At 39.4% G+C, this 15,287-nt stretch overlaps 1 protein-coding gene across 1 annotated transcript; it reads left to right on the top strand.

The window, feature by feature from the left end:
- Positions 1-14,543: 14,543 nt before the first annotated feature.
- LOC147430475 (uncharacterized) lies at positions 14,544-14,861 on the top strand. Its single transcript, XM_086494486.1, has one exon. The coding sequence runs from the start codon at positions 14,544-14,546 to the stop codon at positions 14,859-14,861; it is 318 nt and encodes a 105-aa protein (XP_086350612.1).
- Positions 14,862-15,287: the final 426 nt, after the last annotated feature.

Here is a 15,287-nt window from a genome sequence, read left to right as displayed (position 1 = left end):
TTCCCCATCATCTTTTGGAAAAGCTTCACCTTTCCTCTCTTCTTGTCCTCCATACCTGCGTTGTATAGATGTGAGCAAGCTCTGAAGTGGGTAGTCAAGGTGCTTTATATAGCTACGGTACTCACCCAACTAGGACATATTTCATATGGATGGTTGAGCTTGCCTCGCTCTTTGTGCTGCATTCATTGCACCGATACTAATGCAATCATAAAGGTGTCTATATATAGAAGGCTTGTGAGTCCCCCCTTTGTACTCCCTAGTGTTAGCAAGTGCCTTCCTACCTTTACTCTAACAACGAAAATTTTCTTACCTCTCTCCACAAATGGATCCCTTTCAGATCGAGAATGAGGAGGAGATACCTTGCTCTAACGAGACACCCAAAGATAAGCTGTACCATTTTCTCTATAGAATTGGGTTTCAGCAGAGCGGAAGGAGAAATTCAAACCTATTTTCAACCCTGCCTTCTCATTGCAAGAGTTTTGGCTTCTGCGTCACATTTCCTTGCAGAGTTTCATCATACATACGAGCAACAGACCATCAACAACACATTTGAGTTTGAGGGTTGTCGATATGTTCATATGAAGGATATCAATTTAGATCGTTTAAAGAAAGATATTTTCTATAGGAGCACTCTCAAGTATCTACTACAGTCTTGCAAGAATGACATCAGATGTCCCCTACATAATTAAAAGTGTCGAGTTGCAAAATACTATATTGGGTTCATACTCTTTATGAATGTTAATCTGGACGATCATCGAGACACAGTAGAGGATGCCAAGAGCAATCACCGTTTGGTCACTAGTGACAAGTTGGTGAAACCACCAAGTGGTGTTGTGTGTGTTTTAGAAGGTGGTTAGGTACCATAGGGAGCTTTGCCAACAAATGTTCTCCCTGACGTCCCCATCGGTGATCATCATTATGTAATGCTTAATGACATCATGGAATTGTTTGACTTGAGAGAGGACGACTTCCTTGCTATAGTTGCTCAAAATCTACAAGAGGATAATAGTATGATTGACCTTGCCGATGACAAGTATTCTATCATGGGGATGCTCATGTAACAGGAGGTGAGTTTATTGAACCAACAAAGGCACTAGCAATGATATACAAGGATGCAATCGCATGTGTCGCGACGCTTCCAATGGAGTCAGAGTTGAGGGCGGTACAGGAAAGGCTTGGAATCACAAAGATGGGGAGAATTTCTCCATCAATGACATTGACGCCTTCCTATCCTCTACAAACGAGAGTACACTTCACCTCTGGAATGCTGCATTACTTGAAGAAGATGAAAATAAGAAGGTATACTATCGTGTAAATATTTTTTTGCTTTTTGTATGAGAGTTTCATGTGTATATACCAACACTTGGCTTTTATTTCTTGTAGCTTGTAGTCTATGATGATAAGTTCATTCCTCGTCCCCATAGACAAGGTAAAGGAGAATTAGGAAAGAATTACTCCCTTGGTTAGTACTTGGAGAATTTGAAAGAACTTTCTTTGCTTCCATTCTAGATTCTCCAAGGACAAGGCTGAATTCCCACTTTTTGTATTGAAGACACTCTCAAGATATCTACTAGGAGGCGCGGTCATCAGATGGAACACAAACAAGGTGATGCTCCTAGACAAGCAAGCAACGCCTGTGCTGTCGCTACTTTTTGTCACATGTTGCACATGGTCTAGCCTGTGGAATCACAGATGCCAGTTGCCACCATATGGAAAACATAATCTGCTGGAACAAAAGTAGCCAGTCATTGAACTTACAGAAGAGACCCCATAGGAGATCCAATTTCTTGACCTCAATGTGCTTGCGAAGAATGCTGATGACGAGACACGTCATTCAAAGAGACCAAGTCATGAGGAAGAGGGTCCTTCAGATAAGGACAAGAGGCCAAAATATTTTGTATCATTTCCAGATGACTAGAAATAAGTAAAATGTATTGGTTTTATGCATTGAAGCTAGATTGATTATGTAACAGTGTCTTGGAATGTACCTTTTTTGTTGCAACCATCATTCACATTATGAACATTTGAAATGATTGAGTATCAATGTCTTGCCACGTTTTGAATTTTGTTGCAACCATCATCACAATAGGAAAAGCTGAAATTACATTGATTCTTCTAGATACATTAAGTTTGGTGTTTGGATCTTGCTATGGTTGAGAGCTATGACATAACTTGCAGCGGTGTTGTTCAAACCCTTCCCACGCGTTGTTTTTGTAGCCGCCAATACTCCCATATCTCCTTTCTTTGCTGTTTTTTGGCTAATCTCACAGCATGGCAATCTGACTTTGTTTGACTTGTTCCTTGCGATGTGACATGTGCATTAGTTTTTGATACGTCCATTGGTGTAGCTCCTCTAAGCTATTTGCTTTGTCTGCACCACCTCCATGTCGAGTGTGACTGAAATAACCAATACGATTTTGGTAGTGCATATTTTTCATGCCCTGTGTAGACCAAACATCCAAGCTTCCATATTGCCTTGCAAACCAAGGCATGTGATTACAGATAATGTGTTGCACACAAAGCATGCAGACATTATAAGGATGAGTATTCACATTTCAAAATATTATCATGTCACCAAACCAATTGTACAGTACCATGTAGTGAGTAATATGTTGATTTGTGTGCAACTTATTGGAATTTTGTATAGTCGCCATCAGTCCATGAGTTCAATTCACAAAACTTGAATATTGCATCCAAGATTTTCCATACCTTCGCTTTGTGAGTCCTTGCTGCACCATTTTCTGCATGGTCAACTATAGCATTGTGCAGATTTTTCCACCGGTTGTATCGTAATGCTTGTCTTTCTTGCACACTTCGGGTTTTGTGTTGTCGGCACTGAAAGGAAGAGCTGGGCTTTCACACCACCAATGGAAAACTTCTTTGGAACATCCTAGCCATGTTTTGATCTCTTCTCATCCTGATCTATCTTAACATGTCCTCCGTGAAAACCCATTTCTGAGAAGTCCATCTCTAAGGTTGAGATTTCCCTTTGCTTCGCATAGAGAGGTCAAGTGGTCCACACAAAACAGACGTAGAGAAACATTAGTTTTTCTATTATTCTACAAAGTGCATGCATTGTGCATATGTGTACTCCAGATAGGGGGATATCCAAAATGGATTGAAAGTTAGGGTCGTGCAGATGTGGAGCTCTTCTCCAAAATTGTTTGTCAAGGATGCAAACCCCTCCCATGCGATACAAGCAAGGGCTTTTTCTTGTTGCTCCTTTGGAAACATTGTACATGCATTTCAAGGTTTTTAGGTCTCCAGCCATGTGCCACTCTACATTGTAGGATCCCATGCCCTCCACATCCAATTTCTTTCCATTTCTCTGTTTGCTTATTGTTTTTGGTATATTTGTTTCATGAAAAAGCCAATTCAATATATTGAAGTTCTCAGTGGGCAGCTGAAAGGATAATTTTATTCTTATTATATTTCACATTTGAAAGCAATCAACTAAAAAATAACGATAAATTATCTTCAACATAACTTCTACGCACCTTGAACATCACAAGAAAGAAAATGTTGTGCTCAGATTGCACACTAAAGTTTTGAGGATCATCTGGTCCAATGCTTGCATCCAAATCTCTATTCATAAGTGTGATTGTGACTTGCTCAACCTTTTTCTCCTTTAGAATCTCGCACTCATCTAGCTTGATGACAAACTTTAGGACACCGTTGCACTCTTCAGGAGTAACATCAAGAACAACTACACAATGTATGACTGCAGCATGATCATATCATAATAAAATATTGTTATAATTGTCATAGACCATTTCTTCTCCTTTTGGCGATCTGTATGTCGATTCAATGTGGAAAGGACTTCCTCACTTTTGAAGCACCTCCTCGTTGACTTCTTGTCTTGTTTTTTGAATAGAGAAAGGTTTTGGAAGTAGCGTGTGCTTGATGCGAAACTTTTTGACTTGTCTTTGCACAGACTTGAGTAAGAGGAGTTAGTAATCAAAATCCTTTTCTATTGGAACCACACTGCAAATGATGCAAAACCCTTTTCTAGTGGAACATCATTGCAAATGATGCTACATACTTGAAAATGGCAGCATATCCCTTATTGGATATACCAACTTCATCCAAAATTGATTGAACGTCCCGTGTAGAGAGTTGGTTCTCTTGTAAAATACTGTCAAGCTATTTAGCGACAATCTTACCATAACGCTTGTCATCCAAGAGGCTAGCTACATTTTTGCAATTCAATATGAGCTCGTAATGGGACAAGGAGGCAAGGATTAAATATTTACGTGATCACTCAAAAAAATTACGTGATCACAAAGCGTTAATTAACATTAACAACTATATAAATTGGATTTTTTCAAGATTGGTTTCTTCCCCCTTCATCCATTAGTACAAATGCATGACTCTGTCAATGTTAACAAAAGATTCACCTTACCAACTAGATATTCACTCTAATGTCATTTTGAGTGATTACGTGAATTTTGAATCCCTGCAAGGAGGTGGTTGTACTGCGCTCCACTTCCTTGTAAGGGTGAAGCAAAGATCTGCACAAGCATGTTATCAGTAAGAGATGTGAGAGTTTATGAATATAAACTTAAGAAGGATAGATGCACTCACTTGATGGCTTGCACTCTTTTCTTGATTTCCCCCAAGCCAGCTTTCAAGTCCTCAATGTCTCTTAGTTTTCTTTCTCTTTGGCGAAGACCTGGCACTGTTTTTTTTTCTCTGAGTTGTTGTGTGAGCTCCTTAATGGTCTCCTTGATGCCTTCAGCATGTTAAGCACATTGCACGACTTTTGGTGTAAGTGAAGATTCTCGTTGTATACAATATCTCTCTCTTGTTGCAGAACGTCATTTCTTGCAATCAACTACTAGCCATGGTGGCCATCTCTGACATAGCTTACTAAGGATGTAATATCTTTAAAAGGTGGAGTGGATTTTGTGACGGGATGTTTTGGATACATTCTGTTGTCCAGTCAAAGTTCCACATTTTGAATACTCTGAGATATTAAGTTATGCTATTTGGTTTTCTTACAGAGGGGCTCATACTCTCGTGAGAGATTTATGTGCATGTGATACACATCTCTCCTATTATTCATAGAAGTTTTTCATGGAGAAGCTACAAGTGTCGACTGAAACATGACTAATAGAAAGTGTGTGTAGAAGAAGGTGGGGGCGATAGAAGAATGGCAATTTGAATATTGCATGTGTGATAGAAGAATGTCAATTTGAATATCGCACACGCGTGAGAGAATGCAGGAGGGAACTAGGGGAAAGAAGGAGGCGAGGAAACAAAGCTTAGTTTTCAAAAATGTAGAAGATTGAGATATTCGGCATTGCATTCAGTAGTTATCGTGCACAGTGTAGTGTTATCATGATTGGAATACGTTTTGGGTTTTTTAATAAACGTACCTTCCATGAATGAGATATCTATATTCTAGAAAACATGTATGAAAAACAGTGTAAATGAATTTTCTATTATCTCTCTCTATAATGACATGGCATTTCTTACAAGGCCCAAATTTGAGTCCAAACTTTTCCTAATGCAAGCTTTAAGCCACATTGAAGCAAAAAAACCTTCCATGGTTCCTCCCTTGGAAGTAGACCTTTGAGAACAAAATTCCCAAGAAGGGATCTGCTCTGTTGTACTGGGTCTATGATCCCCAACCCCCCCTGAGAACATGGTAGAGTGATGAGCTGCCAGGCTACTTTGGCCCGGGCTAGTTGGGTGTCATGCTCTGACCAAAGAAACTTTTTGATCAGCCTCTATAACTGGATGATGGAGGAGCTTCAAAAGATGCAACAAGATGTAATGTACCACATAGTAGCAAACAACACCTAGCTGGCCACTAGAACTCTGCCCGCCACCAAAGAGACCCATCAAGTCTCCTCAGCTGGTGACACTGGTGTGTGCATGACGATGTCCACTATTGCAGAGAATGCCCCAGTCACTTTGTCACCCAGTTGGGTCCATTGAGACTCCTGTCGTCGATGATGGAAAGCAAACTCATGGCACCTTTCCTCTATGCTGGCTAGCTCTTGAGGATCCTGCTGCAACTACTCTGCCAACCAAGGAGTGTATGGATGATTCTCCTACAAATAGTTCAAGGAAGTAACCCCCAATACCCTGTGACTTTGTCTGATGATACTGGCTAGCCTTAGGAGTCTTGCACTGAGTGTGAGGTGAAGGTCGAGGCCTCCTCCATGGACAAGCCTTCACAAGACGTCCCATTTGTTGACAAATGAAGCACTGATTTAGGAGGCCCAAATATTCCACGGTCTAGCGAAGCCAACCACCACTCACCCGAGGTAGTAGAATGACCTTTGTGAGGGTGTGGGTGTCTTGAACCACAATACATACTGTGGATATGCCAGCTACCTTGGTAGCTATAGAGGCCATCATCTGATGTGTTTGTAGGATGATCCTTGTTTTTATTAATGTCAGAGTGCTTATTTGGTTCTCAAAAGTAATTTCAATGTCCTTTCTTCACCCCCTCTCTTAAAACTCATTGACATAATACTTCGATTGATAGCAATGGTGACACCTTGTAGCTCTCTCTTTTGCTACTCTTGATTTGCAATTAGCACGAGAAATGCAAGATGAGGAGCTCACCTATTGGATCTCAATGACCCTACAACCTAGAAGTATCACCTCAATGAAGGACTTCCACACTTCCACAATCTCCTCTTCTTCAGTCCTCTAGTTTGAAAACTCTTTGAGCCACTTGTCCATCATTGATGACACACATCTCTAGTTTTTTTTTTTTTTTTTTTTAATGAATGAAAGGTATTTTCAAATCACTCGTCAATGGGGGCACAAAAAAATGATGGTGGGAAATTGCAAATGGGTGGGGGTGGCCTCTATACCTCCATCTAGCTAGAGCCACCTATCACCCCAAGAGAAGATGCTCTATCTAGAGAGAAGTCGGGGCACCACCTAGCAAGTATACGACTAGGATGCAAAGACAAGATTATGAAACACATCCCACTCCATGCCATACAACCAAATATTCCATGATTTGATTCACTAGATCACACCTCATGTGGTATGTGGTGGAAAAGAAACGAGCTGAGATAGATAGTGAGAGTTGTGAGTGTAGATGGACATATTACTATTCGCACAAGAGGTGGCAAACCCGCACACTTCAACATGAAAAGCAAAAGAAATAAACAACCATATGAAATACTAACATGTACTTGATATCCAACACAATACAGGAAGAAAATAGTAGATTATTTGTAGGGGAAAGATATAATGGGTAGTGAAGGGCAAGAGAGAAGGGAGGAGACCATGGATGCTCCATTGTATGGACGATGATGACAAGGAGAAGCATGAGGGTGACATTATTTGTTGTTGGTGCTTAATGGTAAATCCTTCATTATGATTGCATCAAGAAGTGGTGGTTGATGGTGATGGAGAGGTAGAATGTGCACTATAATTTAGATCTCCTTGTGTGTGTGCATCATGTGCTGCATACCCTCCATAAGCCTTGTGATATGATGGTGTCTCACAAAACCCTTTGCATGGACTAACAATTCTAGCTATGTTAGAAGTGTGGAGGCATGGTGCCTACGCCTCAAAGTTCTCATGGCCTCTAATGAATAGTGTTATTTTCTCTCTTCCCTGTTCCTCAAGATACCGTGATGGGTTTGATTCTTATTGAAACCATTGCAGACCTACATGGTATGGTTCTGTTTGCCACATGTTGTCACATGGGATACAACATGGTCCAGGAACTCAAGGAGTTCAATTTAGCTAGTGTGGAGCAATGACAATGAGGGTCCCTCTCACTCACGTTGCAGAGTGTTTGCAGCTATCTCCACACACAAGTACATCTCGTGCTTGATGGATGTCACTTTTCCTGACATTCTTCTTTGAGACATATTCCACATGTGGAGAATATGAGTCTCTGGGACTGACACTGTCGTCTAATTCCTAATGATGTGTTGCGACAAAGTCCTTACGTGCTGATCACATCTGTTTATTAGACCATTTTGAGCACACCGTATCAGGAACAATTTCCGTGGCAAAAAATTACCGGGTACCACATACAAACTTGTTGTGATTACAAGTGCTATTAAACCACCTTAACAGAGGTTTGTTTCTACATATAGACAAGTATGCTACGTTCATGAGACATTAGGAAGGGAATGTGGTATAAAAGGGCATCTTTATTTTCCATGGGATTAAAAATGAGATTAAGGAATGAGAAAATGGGGGGCTGCCATGTGGATTGAAATGGTGGGTGTGGCAGGTTCTAAAAGTGAGTGGTCAAACTTATAGGCCTAGAGGTGGAGGGGTCTTTTCTTTACTAATGAAACAAGAAAATTTGAACCTTTTTTTATAAAGCTAGGATTAAAACCCACTCTCTCTAGAGGCTATTGACTCCCCCCACCTTCCTCCCTAAAAGGGGGTCTTTCAAAAACGTGTTGACATTATCTCTCCTATTTACTCTCTCTAAGGCTGCTACATCTACTCTCTCTCCCCTCTAGCTATGAGACTTGCATCTCCCTCTTCAAGCCCACTTTTCCCTCCAATACCTTTTGTAGTAGAGGTTTGAAACCTCCCTTCTCCATTGATCACTCAGCCTCACCTTCACACCTCTACAGAAAGTTGTAGATCTATAACATTGGATACTTCTATGGTATCTTCATCAACAGCTCCCTTCTCCATTGATCACTTAGCCTCACCTTCACACCTCTATGGAAAGCTGCAGATCTGCAACACAATTTCTTTTGGAGTATCCTCATTGACCCTTCTTTGATCCTTCTTCCTCATCTAGGTGTCAAGGTGAGGTTAATCACTTAATCTCGTCTTCAAACCTCGACATGAAAGTATAGATCTGAAGCAATGGTTGCTTCTTGAGTATCTTAATCAACACCTTCCACGGTCCTTGTTCCTCATCTAGATCTAAAATGATCTCCTCTCACTCATCCATATCTTTTAGAGATTTTGCATAGGAGCATTGTTGGGTAAGATTGTTAGGCTTCTTCAGCATATGTGTTGGTAAGAACAATGAGTTTCATTCCTATTTTCAATGTTCTTGTATATTTGCTCACTCACCATGCTGGTTTCTATTTCCATCTTTCTTGTAGAGATTTGTGGCAGTGTCATTGTCTGTCTTTGTATATATCTTAGCATTTCTTGTTACCTTGATCTAATAAAAATCATGTGTATAAATTAATCTTCATTTTTGTCACAGCGTGTGTTACATTGCTTTCATGGATTCTTTAGGTGCTCATCAATGTGAGAGTTTTATTGACTCAATAAGTTGCAGCAATATGCAAGACGATAATGGTTCTTCGCTTGCTATCATGACTACAAATGATTTATGTGGGTGAAAATGCAGCCCAGTTCATGGAGTTTACACAAGGTGTAAAGCATATATATGGATTGTTAGACACATCATTGGAAGGGGAACATTGTGGGTTTCAAGAAAACTCAAGATGGCAAGCATCTACGAAGGTACAACATGTGTATATAGTTTTCTTTGTTGGTGCTTGACATGTCTTTGCCTCATCCTAGGTTTCTTGAAAAGTGTACATGTTCTGCTTATATTTAGATGTTTTGGATTGTACCATTTATGCTTTTACCTCTTAGGTTGTTTCAATATATGCATAATTTGGTGTGTTTTTCCTTCATATATTCTCCATCTTTCTTTGTAGAGTGGGAGTCAAATGGAATATTTTGCATGAGGCTTTAAACCTATCCATTCGAGTGTTGGCAAGTTTCTATATGCAGAGTGTTACGTTGAGAGATTCCCTCACAAGAGAGATTCTTCTATGACCATGCTTATGCTACATCAAATGCTCTATTATTGGCAAAAATTGGTATGGAGATACCAATCTGTAAATCAAGGCTTGTCAATGAAATTCCCATACTAAAGATGCAAGCGAACAATGGGAGTATGGGAGGTGCTCGACTCTAATATTGTTTTTAAGGAGCTCGTGGACATTCAAATATTCCCCCACACTGATATTGTGTCCAATAGTTGTGTCAATGATGACTGACATCTTTACAATTTTTGCAAGTACCTCAGTCCTTGAATGGAATTCCTTTTGTGTGAATAGAAAAATTGTAAGGTTAGGAGAAGAGAAGGGTTGTATTTGTAAGGACATCTCATTCCCATGATGTATCATTGTACAAGCTCAACCACAGGGCATTATCTTAATGAGAACTTGTATTAAATCCCAATTCTGTGCATAAATTTTTGTAAAGTTTAATTTAAGTGCTTTGAATCTTCAATTCAATTTTGGTGTGATTATTTTGGTATTTCATGAATTTTTCAAGTTCTAGGTGTTTCAATCTTAAAAGTAATTAAGACTTTATGAATGGCATCCAAGAGTTGTATTATTGTGCAAGTACACAAGTTTAGTTCTTTATTTATCTCCTCCACAAAAAAATATTTTTAAACTCAATTTTTAGTAATTAAGTGAATTCTAATTAGTACTACATGGAGGCACACATGTGTGAATACGAGTCGTTTTAAAGAGATTACACCATATAATTATCGATTGATTTTCTAAATCATATGTACAAAACTCACAAGAATTTTTTATATTCCATGTTGAAATTTGTTAAAGGGATTTCTAAGAGGGACTGCAAGGTAGATGATAACAATGGCCTTAGCGACTTGGGCATGAGGTGTATAGGTATCCAATTTCCTAATTGGGACATGGACCTAGATTTGCTAGTGCTTGAGGACACAGAGAGAAATAGGAACAAAGGAAAGAGCATGAAGAGAGATTGGGAGGTTGAAGATCTATAAGTGAGCATGAAGAGGCCTCAATGAAGCTTGCGCTCCTACATGACCTAACGGACAACATTACTTAAGTAGTAGATAAAGAGAGGTGATGGAGGAGGTTCCACACTTTCATTTACTCACTTTGTATGCAATGGTGATAAAGGGTCATTAGTTTCTTTCTAGTGTCAATGACATTCCAAATACTGTTGGACTCTAGTAGTATAGGAAAATTCTTAATTATTTCACGGTTCAGCCTTTAGTATGGAGATTTGGGTATTATGGGATTCATGCTCTTTAATATTTATGTATATCATGCAAAGCCACAATGATGACTCTCCATTTGCTATTCTTATTATTTAATGGTGTAGGAGGAGGTGATTGTTGTGCAATGACATCGTTCTTGTACTTTTTTTTCTTCACTCTTTACAGCTGTTTGTTCCTCTATGGTTTGAGCAGTATTATACTTCCTCTTTTAAAATTTCTTTGGCATGTTCACGAAGGGTATAATCTTGTGTACCCTCTTTGTAAGAAGTCTACTTATCTGAGAAAATGGGGTCACTTCGAAAAAGATTTGGAAGAATGTGTTGCATTGGAGAATTGTTGGGTCCATCAAAGTATGAGCTTTTTCTGCACCATGATCAAGGTACATGCTACATTTTTGGAGAGAAAGAATGGAACTTTCCATGCGAGGTCATGTTCCCGGGGTAGATTATGGTCGAATCACGCCTCTTTTGCACCAAAGAACCCGGTCGGGTGGGTTCTCGAGACCCGAGGGGCCCGAATCTACTAGCCCTGTGCGCCACGGCGTGAAAATGGCATGTTTGATTGACATGCCATTTTCACTCAGTGGCGCACGGGGCTAGATTCGGGCCCCTCGAGTCTTGAGAACCTACTTGACCAGGTTCTTCGGTGCAAAAGAGGCATGATTTGGCCGTAGTCTACCCCGGGAACATGACCTCGCATGGAAAGTTCCATTCTTTCTCTCCAAAAATGTAGCATGTACTATTTTGCACCAAAGAACCCGGTCGGGTGGGTTTTCGAGACTCGAGGGGCCTGGATCTAGCCCCGTGCGCTGCTACGACGCAAAAATGGTGGCCAAATCATGCCTATTTTGCACCAAAGAACCCGGCCGGGTGGGTTTTCGAGACCCGATGGCCCCGGATCTAGCCCCGTGCACCACGGCACAAAAATGGCCTGTTTCTTGTGTGCCACAACACGAAAATGGCATGTTTCTTGTGTGCCACAACACGAAAATGACCTGTTTGACCAGGTCAAACAAGCCAATTTTGTGCTGTGGTGCACGGGGCTGGATCCGGGCCCCTCGGGTCTCGAAAACCCACCTGGCCGGGTTCTTTGGTGCAAAATAGGCGTAATTTGGCCGTAATCTACCCCCAGAACATGACCTCGCATGGAAAGTTTCGTTCTTTCAGCCACAATCCAGCAAATATATTCTTACAAATGGGAATATTTCGGTGAGTCTTTTTGGTGGTTTGACGAGTTATTTTAGTTTTTCGGTGAGTGATTTCTCTCATGTATGATGGCGGTTCCTCATTATGGGGGTCTTACAAATGTGATTTTCTAAAATAAAAATTACAAGGGTAAATCAAGGTCCATATTTAATGCATTCCCATGTTCATCTTCAATGGAATAATTAGTTAAATTGCAAGAATTTTCACTAAGTCATGAATATAGGTAAGGTATTTCTTAACTTGGCTCAATTTTTTTTGAAAATACCAATTTTAGGTATGTAGTACAAATGTGAAGCTTCTACTATATGTCAATAAAGATTGATGGAATTCAATACTCATTTAAGCTCAGCAATAAACTGCAACTATTGCATAAACTTCTATTTTTTCAAAATAATTTTTTTGGGTCCTTTCAAATCAAAATATGAGTCTTATCATGTTTTTAACATATTAAAACTTCATATTGTATACATAAGTTATGGTGAGATTACCAAAATCTACCATGACTTGCATGGTCTAAGCCACTAACTTGATCCAAGGAACTTTTGTGCATATGTCCTAAAGTCCACCACCTCCCCCACCATTTTAAAATTTGGTCAAAGATTCAGTAACTTTTAAGTACTTACTATACTTCCATGAATATTTCATGTTGTATACATAAGTTATGGTGAGATCATCAAAATCTACCATGACCTGCATAGTCTAAGCCACTAACTTGATCCAAGGAACTTTTGTGCATATGTCCTAAAGTCCACCACCTCCCCCACGATTCTGAAATTTGTTCAAGATTCATTAATTTTAAAGTGTATACTTAAAATTCCAAATAAGAGGCCCTCATATATCCCGTTCTCTTCCTTATTTCTATAAAGGTTGATTGTACTATTAGCAGCTATATGCTTCTTGTTCACATTTTAGATTTAAATGCCCTTTATTTAGAAATATATATGAAGATCTTTCCTTTGTTTTATGGTGCCTTTTGACCATCCCTTCACCAGCTGCTATTGATATCCAATTATGTACAAGAATGTATCAACTACAATATTGGATAACTTGATTCTCAGTACAAATTTTTGTGGGGCCTAAAAAATGAGAGAAACAATAGTATTTCAAGACAAGTGCACATAGTTAACCACTATTTGAATGACAACATAAAGTAACTTCAAAACAATGACAAAGTTTAGTGCAAGTAAAGAGATGATACAATAAGATGGTAAAAATTGTATTGCCTTAATCAATCACATGAGCCCACTCACTTAGCATATGAGCGGTGCACTTAAATGTTTTGTACATGGGAAACAGAGCTAGGCTCTCTACTCTATTGCTTTGTCTTTTGGCCCCTTCGTCTTGCCTTCCATTTGCAGCACCTTTCTTTGCGACTGTAAGTTTAGTAGACACTTTCAACCAATTCTTGGTTGTTGAGATTTGGTTCCATACTTGAATTTCCATTTTGGCTTGGTTGGTTCTTGGTCTGCAATTGATCCACAAAGTGACTGATTATATCTTGCTAGGGGTTGAATTTTCAAATATTGTAGGCATGAAATTCCACGTTATTAACTTTTGCACTACACCTTCTACAGATCAAAAGTGAACACATGGATCTACAATATCATAATCTAAATACAATGTGAAGTTTTAAACCCATAGGTGAATTTGATTGCACTTTAAACATTACAACTTTAACTCTTCCAAGAGAAAGTATTTGAACATTGTTGAATTTAGACCAACCCATATTGTGGCCTACATTGCTGAAATGCATTGGAGTCAAGTTTTCCAACCATTGACAACAGCTTTCAAATAAATCTTTTGGAGGCACTCGTACCAATTTTCAATGTTTGTTGAATATAGGAGAATCTGCTAAAACAAGAGATGATTAATAAAGAATCCTTCTAATTTCAAAGAAAAAAGAGCTCTAATTAGTCATTCATGGAAAAAATACACTAACCACACATGCTTTGCAGGAACTGACACTTACCTTAGGATCCTTTGCCAACATTGAAAACTTGTGATCCTTCATAAGCCTTACATACACCCCTTGCATTCTGCTACATTGGCACCATGTATAGTAGATCTATACTACATTGTAATTCTTTGCCGGGTAGCTATGAGCAAGTACACTCTTGCTAGAAATTACATGCATAGTGCATAGTTCACACACACACATACACACAATAAAGAAGGAGATGTTGCAGCAACTGTGAAAAGGATTTTGAAAGGAGATAGGAAGATAGAGTAGGAAAGTTGATGTTGCACGTCAAGAAAGAGGTTATGGAACTCAAAAGAGAGATGCAAGCTTGGGAAGAGAGTGAAAGTGGACTGGGAACCTAGAAGTTGGAGCATGGAGATAGAAGTTGCAGATCTAGAATGAGATGTTGGAGCTATGGAGAAAGGGGTTGCAGATCTTGAAGAGAAGCTATTGGATCTATGGAGAAAGAGGTTGTAGATTTAGAAGAGAAGCTGTTGGAGGTATGGAGAAAGAGGTTGCAGATTTGGAAGGAAATGTTGCAACTATGGAGAAAGAGTTTGCAGATCTAGAAGGATATGTTGTAGCTATGGAGAAAGAGGTTGCAGGTTTACAAGGAGATGTTGTAGCTATGGAGGAAGAGGTTGCAGGTTTAGAAGGAGATGTTGTAGCTATGGAGGAAGAGGTTGCAAATCTAGAAGGAGATGTTATAGAGGTAGAATGATGTGTGATAGACTAATTTACAAAAGGATGCCCTAGCATGAGAAGAGGAGGAGAGAGATATGTCAGGGTGTTTTAGAGAGAGAGTGGGGATAAAGATTGCAGATCTCCACATTTTAGCAGTAGCTAAGGGGAGAGAAAGAGAGCTTGGGAAACTTTTGGAGGGGGAGAAATAAGAAGAGAGAGAAGACAAAGAGGGGACAAGAGAGGGAAACTTTTAATATCTGAAAATTGAAAAGATGCTTTTGGGGGGAGAGTAACTCCAACCAGATCTAGTAAAATCTGCATAACTTCTCCAAGAAAATAAGAAAAAGTATTTTTATAAAGTCATGTCTAGGCTATCTATCCCACCATTCTATCCCATGGTAAAAGCTTGATTAAGTTTTAAATATTTCCTTAAAATGCCAAATAAGAGGACCTCATATACCCC

The sequence above is a fragment of the Adiantum capillus-veneris genome, chromosome 21 (genome assembly GCF_014529385.1).
Source record: "Adiantum capillus-veneris isolate H3 chromosome 21, ASM1452938v2, whole genome shotgun sequence".
Lineage (NCBI taxonomy): Eukaryota > Viridiplantae > Streptophyta > Polypodiopsida > Polypodiales > Pteridaceae > Adiantum > Adiantum capillus-veneris.
Note: the sequence above shows the minus strand (reverse complement) of the source record. Positions and strands in the feature narration are given on the sequence as shown.